The sequence below is a fragment of the Prionailurus viverrinus genome, chromosome A3, assembly GCF_022837055.1.
Source record: "Prionailurus viverrinus isolate Anna chromosome A3, UM_Priviv_1.0, whole genome shotgun sequence".
Taxonomy (NCBI): domain Eukaryota; kingdom Metazoa; phylum Chordata; class Mammalia; order Carnivora; family Felidae; genus Prionailurus; species Prionailurus viverrinus.
This window is the reverse complement of record NC_062563.1, coordinates 60,838,299-60,853,848: the sequence shown is the minus strand read 5'-3', so window position 1 is coordinate 60,853,848 and position 15,550 is coordinate 60,838,299. Positions and strand designations below refer to the sequence as shown.

The 15,550-nt window shown below is 36.7% G+C and overlaps 1 protein-coding gene across 3 annotated transcripts in view; it reads left to right on the top strand.

Annotated features, from left to right (window-relative positions):
• EIF5B (eukaryotic translation initiation factor 5B) overlaps positions 1-15,550 on the top strand; it is a 93,966-nt gene that overhangs the window by 12,339 nt on the left and 66,077 nt on the right. For 2 of the 3 annotated variants that reach the window (XM_047851172.1, XM_047851171.1), the window contains exon 2: positions 9,415-9,449. The exons of the other annotated variant lie outside the window; for it this stretch is intronic. In XM_047851172.1, the coding sequence (XP_047707128.1) occupies positions 9,415-9,449 (35 nt within the window). The remainder of the gene's footprint in view (positions 1-9,414; positions 9,450-15,550) is intronic. 3 annotated transcript variants of the gene reach the window in all.

The following is a 15,550-nucleotide window of genomic DNA, read 5'->3' as shown; positions in this document are numbered from 1 at the left end:
TAAGTTCACACTTGCGTTATAGGTATCTGGCTAAAAATTTTTTTTTTCTTGTGTAGATTTTCTCTTCATGTTCTCATTTTGAACTTATTTATAATTCTCAAAATTTGGTTATCTCAGTCTCTTGGTAATTAGAATTGAAAGGAATTATTAAACTGATAAGTGGTAACTGCATTCTGTCCTGTTTGGTTTAAGGACAAAATCGTTTTGAAAGCCTGCAAACTTACTACTGAAAAAGGAATAGAGTGTTGTTATTAATTCACTCTTAGTTGGGTTAATATGAAATATGTAATCAGTATTGTGAAGTTTTTTTTGAGGTGAAATTAACATAACATGAAACTGATCATTTTAACTTAATTTTATTTTTAATGTTTCATTTCTTTTTTTTTGAGAGAGAGAGCGAGCGAGAGCAAGCCAGTGGGGGAGGGGCAGAGAGACACACATGCACAGAACTCAAGCAGGTTCCAGGTTCTGAGCTGTCAGCACAGAGCCCAACATGGGCTTGAACTTACGAACAGCGAGATCATGACATGATCCAAAGTTGGATGCTTAACCAACTGAGCTACCTGGGTACCCCAATCATTTTAAATAATGTAATTCTGTAGCAGTTAATACATTCACAACGTTTTGCTATTTCTTCTAATTCCAAAATGTTTTAGCACCTCCAAAGGAAATCTGTGCCCATTAAGCAGTCACTCCCCATTTCCCCCTCCTCTGAGCTCCTGGCAACCAAGAACTAATCTACTTTATGTCTTTTAATTGACCTGTTCTGGATATATATTTCATGTAATGGAATTATACCACATATGACCTTTTGTGTCTGGACTCTTTTACTTAGCCTAATGTTTTGGAGGTTCATCCATGTCGTAGAATGTGTCAGTACTTCATTTTGTTTTTATAGCTGAATAATTTCATTTTGTATATGTATGCCAAATAATGTTCATCCGTTTATCCAGTGATGAACATTTTTGATTGTTTGCACCTTTTGGCTGTTGTGACAAGTGCTGCTATGAACATTTATGTACAGGTGTTTGAGTCCCTGTATTCAGTTCTCTTGAGTATATACCTAGGGGTGGAATTGGTGGGTATATGGTAATTCTATGTTTAATGTTTTGAGGAACCACCAAACTTTTTTTTTTTTTGAGTATAGTTGATACACAATTTTACATTAGTTTCGGGTGTACAACATAGTGTTTGGAGAAGTTTATACATTGTGCTATGCTCACCAGAGGTGTAGCTACGGTCCAACACCATACAATGCTATTACAATATCACTGACTATATTATTCATTCCATAACTGAAAGCCTGTATCTCCCACTCCCCTTCATCCATTGTGCCTATCCCCTCCCCTCTGGCAAGCATCAGTTCTCCATATTTATAAGTCTAATTCTGCTTTTTAAAAAAAAAATTTTTTTTTTTTAATGTTCATTGAGTTTTGAGAGAAAGAGCACAAGCCGGGGAGGAGCGGAGAGAGAGAGAGAGAGAGAGAGGAAGACACAGTCTGAAGCAGGCTCCAGGCTCTGAGCTGTCAGCACAGGGCCCAATGTGGGGCTCAAACCCACAAACCACGAGATCATGACCTGAGCTGAAGTCTGATACTTAACTGACTGAGCCACCCAGGTGCCCCTGATTCTGCGTTTTGTTTATTTATGTTTTTTTTTTAGATTCCACATGAGTGAAATCATATGGTATTTGTCTCTCAATCTAACTTTTTTCACTTAACATAGTACCCTCTGGGTCCATCCATGTTGTCACAAATGGCAAGATCTCATCCTTTTTTTTAATGGCTGCATAATTTCATTGTATATGTACACCACAACTTCCTTATCCATTTGTCTATCGATGGATACTTGGATTGCTTCCATATCTTGGCCATTGTAAGTAATGTTGCAGTAAACATTGTGGTGCATGCATGTATCTTTTTCAATTAGTGTTAATCGTTTTATTTGGGTAAATATCCCGTAGTGAAATTACTGGATCATATTTTATTTCTATTTTTAATTTTTTGAGGAACCTCCATATTGTTTTCCACAGTGGCTGTACCAATTTATGTTCCTACCAACTGGGCACAAAAGTTCCTTTTTCTCCTCATCCTTGCCAACACTTCTACTGTTTTTGATACTAGCCATTCTGAACGGTTGTAAGGTGATAACTCATTGTGGTTTTGATTTGCATTTGCCTGCAGATGAGTGATGTTGAGCATATTTTCATGTTTCTGATGACCCTTTAAATGTATTTGGAAGAATGTCTATTCAGGTTCTCTGCCCATTTTTAACGGATTATTTGAGGCGTTGGGTTGTAGAGGTTCTGTGTTTATTTTGGATATTAATCCCTTATTGGATATGTTATTTGCAAATATCTTCTTCCATTCAGGAGGTTTTCTTTTGGTTTTGTTGATGGGTTTCCTTCACTGCACACACGTTTTTTTTATTTAGATATAGTCCCAGTAGTTTATTTTTGCCTTTATTTTCTTTGCCTTAGAGGAGACATATCTAGATAAATGTTGTTATAGCTTATGTCAGAGAAATTACTACCTGTGTTATCTTCTAGGAATTTTATGTTTTTAGGTCTTACATTTAGGTCTTTAATCTATTTTGAGTTTATTTTTATGTATGGTGTTAGGAAGCAGTCCAGGGGTGCCTGGTTGGCTCAGTTGGTTAAGCGTCTGACTTGACTTTGGCTTAGGTCATGATCTCATCCTTCATGAGTTCAAGCCCCACTTTGGGCTCCGTGCTGACTCTGACAGTTCAGAGAATCCTGCTTGGGATTCTCTCTCTCTCCCCAAATCTCTCTCTGCCCCTACCTTGTTTGCTCGCTCACTCTCTCAAAATACATAAACTTAAAAAAAAAAATTGGTCCAGTGTCATTCTTTTACATGTAGCTGTCCAGGTTTCCTAGCACCATTTATTGAAGAGATTCTTGCCTCCTTTGTCATAATTTAATTGACCATATAAATGTTACTTTTGGGCTTTCCATTCTGTTCCATTGACCTATGTCTATTATTGTGCCAGTTTCATACTGTTTTTATTACTACAGCTTTGTACTATATCATGAAATCAGGGATTGTGATATATCTCTCCTGCCCATGCCCCCTCTCTCCCCTCCCCCACCCAAGTTTGCTTTGGCTGTTTGTGGTCTTTTGTGGTTCCATATACATTTTAGTATTAATTCTAGTTTTGTGAAAAATGTTGGAGGAATCACCAAACTTTTTATAGTGGCTGCACCATTTTACATTTCTGCCAGCAGTGTGAAAGGGTTCTAATTTCTTCGTATCTTGGCCTTTGTTTTTATTTTTGTTTTTAATAATCATCTTAGTAGTTGTGAAATGGTGTCCCTAGTAGTTGTGAAATGGTGTCCCATCCTAGTTTTGATGTGCATTTCCCTGGTTACTAATGATGTATTCACATGTATTCACAGTGTATTCACATATGTATTCACTATCCATTTGCATGTCCTTGGAAAAAGTCTGTGTAAGTCCTTTACTCATTTTTAAATTGTTTTTTTAAGGTCGAGTTTTAAGAATTCTGTATATATTCTGGATACTTGACCTTTATCAGATGTATGATTTGTAAATATTTTCTTCCATTATATGGGCTGTTTTCATTGTCTTGATAGTGTCCCTTTTACAAAAAAAATTTAATTTTGATGAAGTCCAACTTCTTTTTTTGGCTGTTGTTGCTTGTACCTTTGGTATTGTAGCTAAGAATCTTATTGCCAAGTCCAGGGTCATCAAGATTCACTTTTATGTTTTCTTAAGAATTTTATGTTTTAGCACTTAAATTTATGTCTTTAACCCATTTTCAGTCAATTTTTGTATATGATGTGAATTAGAGGTTCAACATCTTTTATATGTGAACATCTAGACCTAGTACCATTTGTTGAAGAGACTATTTCTTTGACTGTTGATTGGTGTTGGCACTGCTGTCAAGTCCACTGACCATGGATGAATGGATTTATTTCTGGATTTTTTATTCCTTTGGTCTGTGGTTAGCCTTATACCAGTACCACATTGTTTTGACTGCTGTAGTATAAATTTTCTTAAATGAAAATTTTCAAACACATACAGAAGTAGAATAATGAATCCACATGTGTCCATCACTCAGTTTCAAATATTATTCATGGATGATCTTGTTTCATCTATATTCTACCTACTCTTTTATTTCCTCATCATTTTGAAACAGCCTCAGACATTAAAAAAAATTTTTTTTAATGTTTATTTTTAAGATAGAGACCAAGTGCAGGCAGGGGAGGGGCAGAGAGAGAGAGAGGGAGACACAGAATCAAAGCAGGCTCCAGGCTCTGAGCTGTCAGCACAGAGCTGGATGCCCGGCTCAAATCCATGAATTGGGAGATTGTGACCTGAGCCGAAGTCAGATGCTTTACCGAATGAGCCACCCCGGCGCCCCAGCCTCAGACATTTGTAAATAGTATTTCAGGAGGTTACATAATCAACATAAGAAAGATTTACATCTTAAATTTTAAAGAGTGGTGCATTTCCATTCATTTGGAAATTTCACATACAGTAGAATCCTTGTCTGTGTTTGCATAAATGAAATGTCATTGTACTTTTCTCTCATGGGATTTTTTTTTAACTGTTTGAATTTGTTTCAGAAAATTCAATTTGGAAGTTCTGTGATCAAAATAAAAGTTCAGTAATTGTTATTGCGGTAGTGTGGTTTTTTTTATTAAGCTGCTGTGATGAACCTGCCTTCCCAATTGTATGAAAGTTGTAGTTGCTATTCCAGAATAGAGTTTTTTCTTTATTTAATAATGCCTATTTGGAATGTATTAAATTTCTTGGTCATTATTAGTTGTAGAAGGTATTGAGGTGAATTGGGCATAAAAAAAGGAGTTTAAAAGGATCTTACATTTTAATGGAACAAATATTCTTACGCAGAGATAATACAGTGAGGAGATGCAGAGAGAATGTGGAGTTTAGTTTATAGGAGTGCCACCCTTCAGATTGCAGTTTTGCTTCCCAAAATTATTATATATGTGTCTTTCAGATCCCTTTCTAATTAAAACTTCCCTCAGAGCAGGCCAGATCAGAACGAACAGGAAAAGGAGTGTGCTGTATATTTGAGTCACCAGGGTGGATGACAAAGAATATCCTAGATCTTCATTTGCTTCTCTATTGCCTAGTAATTCTGTACACAGGTGCAGCCAGCTCTTTCTACTGATGGTGTTGTCCAGCCAGTTGGTTATTGACAAGTATCCTCTCCTGAGAGTAGTTTCCTGCATAAAAATTTTATTAATGTCTATTTGGTTATTCTGGGTACTATACCAAAGTATATTAGGTGGAAATAATACTTAAAAAAAATTTTTTTTAGTGTTTATTTTTGAGAGAGAGACAGAGACAGAGTGCGAGCTAGGGAGGGGCAGAGAGAGAGGGATACTTAGAATCCGAAGCAGGCTCCAGGCTCTGAGCTGTCAGCACAGAGCCTGACGTGGGGCTCATGAAATGTGAGATCATGACCTGAGCTGAAGTTGGGTGCTTAACCAGCTGAGCCACCCAGGGGTCCCAGTGGATATTATACCTTTGACAGTGATTAAAGGACCAGAGTTACTTGTACAGAATATAGACTACAGGTTCACTTTCAGTGAGTGCTGAATGTACTCAAATTGTTTTTTTCTGAATGTGCTCAATTTGATCAGTTATTTTAGAGCTTAGATTGTGTCCTTTCTTAAGATATTAATTCAGAATATTGGCTTAAGTTATCAATAGTGTCTATACATATCTACGGGGGTAATACTAAGTATAAAACTTGTATTTCTTGTGAAAGTATGAGACTCAAAATACTCTTCTATCAAATAGTAAGAAATAGAAGATTTTTTACATTCAAATTTGTAGCATTGACATGAAAGATGATATTACTGTGTTGTCGATTCTAAATCAGTGCTTCTCAAACTTTAATGTGCATGTAATTAACCTATGGATCTTGTTAAAAAAGAGATACTGATTTAGTAAGTCTGGGGTGGGACCTAAGATTTTGCATCTCTAACAAGGTGATATTGTTGCTGTTTATTCCGGATTAATTCTTTGGGTGGCAGTATCTAAATTGACCATTTTATTGTTACTATATTGACTCCTGTAATAGACTTCTTTTGAGTTCAGCAAGGGCTCAATTTTTCTAATAATTTTTTCAATTTGAACTAATGATTTTAAGTTTTGTGTTATAGCACCTTCTGTTGGCACAATGTTTACATCGTCTGCTCCTGATCTTTTTCATCAAATTTCAAGTGGAGGTTTGTAAACAAAAGCTTGGGTTGATATTCCGTGACAGTACAGTCTGATAAGGTGGCTATCTGAATGATTCATGACATGTTTATCTTAAATCTTTATTATCAAATTAAAATTAAGGGGCACCTGAGTGGCTCAGTCAGTTAAGCGTCTGACTTCAGCTTAGGTCATGATCTCACAGCTTGTGAGTTTGAGCCCTGCATCTGGCTCTGTGCTGACAGCTCAGAGACTGATGCCTGTTTCAGATTCTGTGTCTCCCTTTCTCTCTGCCCCTCCCCTGCTCACACTCTGTCTCTCAAAAATAAATAAACATTAAAAAAAAATGTTTTTTTAATTAAAAATGGGTGCCTGGGTGGCTCAGTCGTTTGAGCATCCGACTTCTGCTCAGGTTATGATTTCATGGTCTGAGTTTGAGCCCCACATCAGGCTCTGTGATGACAGCTCAGAGCCTGGAGCCTGCCTCAGATTCTGTGTCTCCCTCTCTTTCTGCACCTCCTTCTGTATGCGTACATGCTGTCTTTCTCTCTCAAAAATAAATAAACATTTAAAAAAATTCTTTTTAATTTAGAAACAGCTAAAACAGAAGCCACTAGGGAGAATTTTTAGGCTTCTGAAATAACATCCACAATCCTGATTTCCACTCCTGACACTCCCCCCGCCCCCCCCCCCCCGCCCCTTTCCCATCGAGGGTACACACTCCAGTTTGGAAAAAAATGCCCTGGACTGATTTTATATTTAGACACATTAGAATCGATAATATGTATGAATTTAGATTATATGTATTTTGGGGTCTGCAAGATGATGCTTGTGTTGCTCTTGTGTTGTCACTTTAATGTATCAGGTATTTAGAAAGTGGTGAATTAGGCTGAATTTTGTGGAAGGTAGTAAGATATGTTCTGTTTGCATTGCATTGTGCAATGAAAGTAGTATTTCATATGGTTTCATATCCCTTTTAAAGGAGTCAAAACTTAGTTTATAAGGAAATAGTAAGCTGGGGGAGCTCCCTCCTCCCCAAATGTGAATAGGTAGCTCTGAATTAAGTGGTTGTAGTACATAAGATAGAACTCCACTGGGGGAGTGGAGAGTGAGCACTTTTGGGTGTTGGTGGTTGTGGTAGTGATGGGAGCTAGTGAGAGAGCTATGACTATGGAGCTTTTCATTCTTTTGTCTTATTTTTCCTTTTTGCATATGTAACTGTTGATAATCAAGGAGTGCTGGGTAAGAAGAGATGGAGATTGGAGAAATGCTAAAAGGCATCCTATGGAGAAGGCAGGATTCTGTTTTCCTTATTGCTATTGGTGCTGCTAGGATAGAGTTAGGAGTAGGAGTAAAGAAATGGATTCCTCGGTATGCTTTTCCACTAATTGTTGATAAGAGTTTTGGGAGAGATGAGCAGAAACCAAAGTAAATTGAAAAGTAGTAACGGGGTTAGGCATGACTGTTCCTTCCCCCAGCATTTCCCTCGGTACTTCGAGATTACGATCAATTTGTTTTTCAATTTAGGGATGAGTAGAGAGGAAGAAATGTTGTGTTTTGGATTTTACCCTTTCTATAGGTCTTGGTATTGATTAGAAATAAGAAATATATAGGTGCTGCAATTATTTTTGCATTGTAATAAGTCATTCCAAACTTAGTGGCTTAAAGTAATAAAAGTCATTATCTCTTGGTTCTTAGGGTTGACTTGACTCAGTTGGGTCTCACTTGGGGTCTCTCATGTGGTTGCAGATAAATGGTGGCTGTGGTGGAGTCATCTTAAAGGCTACCTTACCTGGCACCTCACTCATTTCTGGTGGATCATCATGGTGGTTCTTGGTTGGGACTTTAGCTGGAACATCTATATTTGATCTCTCTGTAGTCTGGACATTCTTATTAGCTTGGCAGTGAACATCTCAAAAGTCAGGAAGTAGATGTTGCCAGGGAAGGTTATAGGCCCAGGAACTATAGCATCATTTTTACCATAGTCAGTTGATCAGTAGCCCCAAGTTAAAGTGAAGGTGACAGAGCACTGTCTCTGAGTGTCAGAGAAATTTGGGGCCAGGTTGTAAAACTTCTACAGGGGGTGAAGAGGGGCTGGTAGGAGAAAGTCTTAGGAAGCTTGAAGATTTTGAATTCTGAAATAGTTTGGCAAGGGTTGCATTTTCTACATACTTGTCTACCTTTACATTAGACTTCAGTGGAAAAATGCCTGTCATTATTAAATGAAATTTGCCAAGTGTGGGATTGAGAGATTTGCATATAAGGTTAATTTTCCTTTTACTTTTTTTCAGTGAACTTTTTTTGGATAGTGTTTTGTATCGTTAAAGGTTTTACTATATTGATCTCAAAATGAAGTATGTCTTTATTTTTATATATGATTTTTATTTAATTCCAAAAAGCCAAATACCAAAGTTGAGTATATGCCTGCACACACAATTAATAAATACCATGTTTTTAAAAGATTCTTTTATTGTAACATCATTTTAGTTATACATTATATCATGTTAATAGAATTTACAGTATTAGAAGATATTATAGCTTTATTCTTACTTTTCATAACTTATAAAAACAGGTAAATGATTTATATTAGGTTTACATGCTTTTAACCATAACTGTTTAAACTGATAAATGCACTCTAAGTTCTAAACTATTGTTAGAGTATTACTAGAAATTCAAATTAACATTTTTCAAGGTATTGATATAACAGATTTCAAGTGGTGCAGTTGATAAGTTTTGATAAATGTGTCTAGTTGTGTATCCTTCACTGCAGTCATGATCTAGAATATTTCCATTAGTCCAAAAGTTCCTTTATGACCCTTTGTAGTCAATACTTTTTCCCTACAATGAATTGGCTTTTGGCCAGAAATCACTAGTTTTTTTGTTTTTATTTTTTTATTTTTGTCACTGTAGTTTCCCCTTTTCCAGAATTCATAAAAGTAGAATCATAGGGTTTGTAGCCTTTATTGGCTGGCTGAGTCACTTAATATAATACTTTTGAGATTATCCATGTCAGTATACGTAACATTAATTCTTTTATCGTTGATTAGTAGTGCAATGTGTGGATAGATGACAATTTGTTTATAAATTACCTGGTAGATGGATGTTTGGGTTGTTTCCAGCTTCTTGTGATTATGAATAAAGCTGCTATGAATATTTGAGTACAAGTCTTTGTGTGGACATATGTTTTCATTTCTCTTAGGTAAATACCTAGGAGTGGGATTGCTGGGTCCTATGGTAAGTGTGTATGTTTAACTTTAAGAAACTGCCAAACTGTCTCTTCCAAAGTGGCTGTGCTATTTTTACATTCCCTCTGGGGATGTGTTCCAGTTGGTCCACATCCTCTCTCAACACTTAGTATTATCAGTCCTTAATTTTAGTCATCCTGGTGGCTGTGTAGTGGCATCTCATTGTGACTTTAATTTATATTTTCTTACATTTGTGACATTGACTATCTTGTTATGTGTTTGTCATTCTTGAATCTCATTTGGTTAAGTGTTCAGATCATTCGCCCATTTAAAAAATAACATCATTTAATATTGGGTTGTAGGAGTTCTTAATATCACAAATTCTTCATCAGGTATATATGCATTGAAAAGAAACTACTCAGTCAGCCTTGCCTTTTTATTTCAACAGTGTTTGGTTTTTCAAATGAAACTTTTAAGATAATTGTAGACATTCAGTTGTGAGAAACAATACAGAGAGATCCTTGTACCTTTACCCAGTTTCCCCACCATGGTAACATCTTGTAAAATTATGCAATATCACAACTTGGATATTGGCCTAGATACAGTTCACTGACCATATTCAGATTTGCCCAGTTTCATTTGTGTTTGTGTTTAGTACTATACAGTATTATCACCTGTGTAGATTTGTGTATTCACTACCAGAGTCAAAGTATAGAACATCACTGTAGGAATCCCTCATGTTGTTCATGTGTGACCATATTCATCTCCTTTCTGTGCACCTCCCCTTCCTTGCCCATCCTTACTCCAGGTAACGTTGAATCTGTTCTACGTTTGTAAATTTTTTTCTTTTCAAAACGTTTTATAAATGGAATCATGTATATATGTAATCTTTGGGATTGACTTCTTTCCAGTCAGCCTTAATTCTCTTGTGATTCATCCACTTGTTGCATGAATTGATAGTTCTTTCCATTTTATAGCTTAATAGTATTCTATGGAATGGGGATGAACCACAGTTTATTTAACCATTCACCCATTAAGGACAATTGGGTTGTTTCCAGTTTTTGGCTATGGCAAATGAAGCCACTATAAACATTTGTGTACAAGTTTCTGCATGAGAACAATTTCATTATTCAGGGATAAATGTGTAAGAGTGCAATTGCTGGGCCAAATGGTAAGTACATTTTTAGTCTTACAAGAACATGACAGACTGTTTTTCAGAGTGGCTATACCAGTTTACATTCCCACCAGCAATATTTGAGTGATCCAGATCCTGTACATCCTTACCAACATTGGTTATTATCACTTTTTTTTTTTTTTTTTTGTAGACAGGGCATTCTGATTTGTGCGTAGTGATATTCCCAAATGCCTTAATGATGTGGAATATCTTTTATTTTCCATATGTAAATGCTCTTCAGTGAAATGTCTTCTTATGCCTTTGTCCATTTTCTAATTTAGATTATTTGGATTTTTATGTTAAGTTCTTAGAGTTATTTGTATACTTTAGATACTAGTCCTTTTCAGAATGTGGTTTGCAAATATTCTCTCCCTCTTTGTGGCTTGTTTTTTCATTCCCTTCAAAGATGTATTTTTTTATTATTTTTTTTTAATGTTTACTTATTTTTGAGAGAGAGCACTTAATGGGAGAGAGAGAGAGACAGAGAGAGACAGACAGACAGACAGACAGAAGCTGAAGCAGGCTCCAGGCTCTGAGCTGTCAGCACAGAGCCCAGCACAGGGTTCAAACTCACAAAGTGCAAGAGAGCATGACCTGAGCTGAAGTTGGGCACTTAACCAGCTGAGCCACCCAGGTGCCCCTTTTCATTCCCTTCATAAGGTCTTTTGCATATCCAGAGTTTTTAATTCTGATGAAGTCCAACTTATTTTGGATTGTACTTTTAATTTCAGGAAGTCTTAAAACCTGATTAATGCTAGATCCCCCAAAATTTTTTGTAAAAGTTATATTTTTGTGTTTTACATTTAGGTCTGTCATGTATCTTGAGTTCATTTTTGCATAAGTAATGAGATTGGAATTCATTTTTTTTGTACAAATACATGTCCATTTGCCCTAGCATCATTTGTTGAAAAGACTGTCTTTCTTCTCTTGAATTACTTTTTGCACCTTTGTCGAAAATCAGTTGGCCATACTTCTGTAGGGGCTAATTTGAGATTCCCTCTTCTTGTTGATACCTGTGTCTGTTGATATCTGTGTCTGTCCATCTGCCAGAACCACAGTTTTGGTTATTCTCAAAATCTGCTAAAGTCATTATAAAATTTTTTTTATGTTTGTTTATTTATTTTGAGAGAGAGCACATACACAAGCCAAGGAGGAGAGAGAGCAGCAGAGACAATTTCAAGCAGGCTCCATGCTGTCAGCCCAGCACACGAGGCTCAATCTCACGAACTGTGAGATCATGACCTGAGCTGAAATCAAGAGTCGGCTTAACCAATTGAACCACCCATGTGTCCCTAAAGTCATTTTTTTTAAGTCTTTTTCTAGAATGTTTTAGTTATTCTAGTTTTTGTTTTTTTTGTTTTGTTTTTGTTTTGTTTTCCATATGCATTTTGGAGTAGTCTTGTGTATATTGGCTATGTCCCAAAAATCTTGCTGGGATTTTTATTGGAATTGCTTAAATTTGAATGTCATTTTGGGGGAGAATTGACATCTTTACTGTGTTGAATCTCCTAGTTCATGAACATGGTATATTTCCATTTTATTAAGTTCGTCTTGAATTTCTTTTGTCACCATTTTGTGATTTTCAGCTTACAAATTCTATACATGTTTTGTTAGATTTATAGCAAAGCATTTTCTTTGGAGTCATTGTAAATGATTGTCATTTTTCCTTGGACTCCTCTTATCTTTGAGAAGACTTCAACAATTCACTTATGTTGACCCAGATCATTTGGCTGTATTTGTCAGGCTTTTACATTATACAGTTACTCTTTTCTTCCTTTTTTCCATACTGTACTCTTTGGAAGTAAATCACTGTGTGTTGCTCACATTTAAGTGGGAAATTATCCATTTCCTTGATGGTGGCATGTCTGAATAACTTATTTAGAATTCTGCATGGGAGACTTGTCTATCCCCATTCATTCATTCATTCATCTCCATCAGTGTGGACTTGGGGACCATATTTTATATTTTAGTTTAAAATCTCATACTATATTAATTTGTTGCTTTTTTTTTTTAATTTTTTTTTAACTTTTTTTTTTTTATTTATTTTTGAGACAGAGAGAGACAGAGCATGAACGGGGCAGGGGCAGAGAGAGAGGGAGACACAGAATCAGAAACAGGCTCCAGGCTCTGAGCCATCAGCCCAGAGCCCGACGCGGGGCTCAAACTCACGGACCGCGAGATCGTGACTTGAGCCGAAGTCGGACGCTTTAACCCACTGAGCCACCCAGGCGCCCCGTAATTTGTTGCTTTAATTAAGAAATTAATTTGTTCCTCTTGTTGCCAGTTGAGTGCTCTTTCGCTTGGTCCCTACGTTCTTAGTTATACACTCATTGTTTTGGGCAGGGGTGGGTAGGGAAAGATGGTAATCACTTGCTTTCTAGTATTACACAGTGATCCAGACTTACCTCAAGCCCAGAATCTGCTATTTTGCATTCTCACCAACAATTGATACTGGCAGTTTCTTTGATTCTAGTGATTGTGATAGGTATGAAGTGCTGTCTCCTTGTTTTAATTTGTATTACCCTCATGACAAATTTGTATTACCCTCATGATAAGCATTTTATCTCTTTTTGTATTTGCCATTTATGTATCTTTCGGTCAAGTGACTGTTAAAATCTTTATTCGTATTTTTATTTTTTAAAAAAAATTTTTTTTTTTTCAACGTTTATTTATTTTTGGGACAGAGAGAGAGAGAGCATGAACGGGGGAGGGGCAGAGAAAGAGGGAGACACAGAATCCGAAACAGGCTCCAGGCTCTGAGCCATCAGCCCTGAGCCTGACGCGGGGCTCGAACTCACGGACTGCAAGATCGTGACCTGGCTGAAGTCGGACACTTAACCGACTGCGCCACCCAGGCGCCCCATCGTATTTTTATTTTTTAAGTTTATTTATTTTGATAGCTTGTGTGAGCAGGGGAGGGGCAGAGAGAGGGAGAGAATCCGAAGCAGGCCCTGCACTTTTAGCACAGAGCCGGACACGGGGCTCCAGCTCACACACCATGAGATCACAACCCTGAGCCGACATCAAGAGACAGATGCTTAACCTTAACCAACTGAGCCACCCAGGCACCCCTATTCATATTTTAATTGGGTTCTCTGTTATTATTATTGTTATTATTATTATTAGGTTTAAATTTCTTTTCCCATATTTTGGATACAAGTCCTTTAGTCAGTAGTGTTTTGCAAATGCAGGCATACCTCAAAGATGCTGCATGTTTGGTTCTGTACCACTGCGATAAAGCAAGTCAGATCAGTTTTCTGGTTTCTCAGTGCATATGAAAATTATGTTATAGTATACTGTAGTCTACTGTGTGCAAATAATAGCATTATGTCTAAACGAATGTATGTAACATTAACTTAAAAATACTGCAGTGGTAGAAAATGCTAACCATCATCTGAGCTTTCAGCAATTCATAATTGTGTTGTTGGAGTAGAGTCTTGCCTTGATGTTAATGACTGCTGACTGATCACATTGGTGGTTTCTGAAGTTTGGGGTGACTGTGGCAATTTCTTAAAAGAAGGCAACAATAAAGTTGGTTAATTGACTTTTCATGAATGATATTTTTGTGGCATGCAATGCTGTTTGATAGCGTATTTTTACTCAATGATAGAACTTTCGAAATTGCAGCAAGCCCTGTTGCTGCTTATCAACTAAGTTTATGTAATATTCTAAGTCTTTCATTGTCATTTCAACAGTTTTCACAGCACCTTCACCTGGAGTAAATTCCATCTCAAGAAATCATTTCTTTGTTTATCCATAAGACACAGCTCCTGTTAAAGGTTTTATCATGAGATTGTAGCATTTCAGTTACATCTTGAGGTTCCACTTCTAGTTCTCGTTCTCTTGCTGTTTCCACCACATCTACAGTTACTTCTTCCACTGAAGTCTTGAACCCTGCAAAGTAATCCATGACGGTTGGAACCAACTTCTTCCAAATTCCTGTTAATGTTGATATTTTGATCCCTCCCCATAAATCATAAATGTGTTTGTGACATCTAGAATAGTGAATCCTCCTCAGAAGGTTTTCAGTTTTGTTGTTGTTGTTGTTCAGATCCATCAGAGGAATCCCTGTCTATGGCAGCTATAGCCTTACAAAGTGTATTTCTTACATCATGAGACTTGAAAGTCGAAATGACTCTGATCCATGGGCTGCTTTGAAAGTTCAGAGTATCTGTGAAGTACAATAAAGGAAGGCATGCCAGCATTTTCTGTTATTGTGTGGTTTGTGTTTTCATTTTTTTATCAGTATCCTTCTAAGCAGAAATTTTAAATTTTAATAAAGTCTAAATTATCATTTCTTCTCTGATAAATTCTGCTTTTGGTTTTTGTTTCATCTTAAACCTCATTGCCAAACCCAGGGTCCACAGATTCTGCATCTTTTTTTGTTTTAACTCTACTGCCTTGATAGTAAGCTTTAAGTGTTTTTTTTAAACAAATTTTTAAAAAATGTTTATTTTTCAGAGAGAGAGAGAGCGCACGTGTGTATTAAGAGGGGGGTGGGGCAGAGAGAGAGAGGCAGACAGAGAATCCGAAGCAGGCTCCAGGCTCCAAGCTTTCAGCCCAGAGCCCAAGATGGGGCTTGAACTCATGAACCATGAGATCATGACCTGAGCTGAAATTGGATGCTTAACCAACTTAGCCAGCCAGGCACCCCTAAGTAAGTCTTGAAATAGGATAGAGTCCTTCAGCTTTGTTCTTCAGTATTGTGTTGACTATTCAAAGTCTTGTTTTTCCTTTTAAACTGTAGAATCAGTTTGTTGGTGTTTGCAAAGGGGTTGAATCTGTAGATCATGGTGGGAAGAATTGACATCTTAACTATATTGTTTTCCAGTTCATGATCATGGAACATCTTTCTATTTGTTTAGGTCTTGATGTCTATTTCTTATTTGCTGAGTGTTTTATATGAATAGGTGTTGGGTTTGTAAAATGTATTTTCTATGGCAGTTAATATGATCATATATATATATATATATATA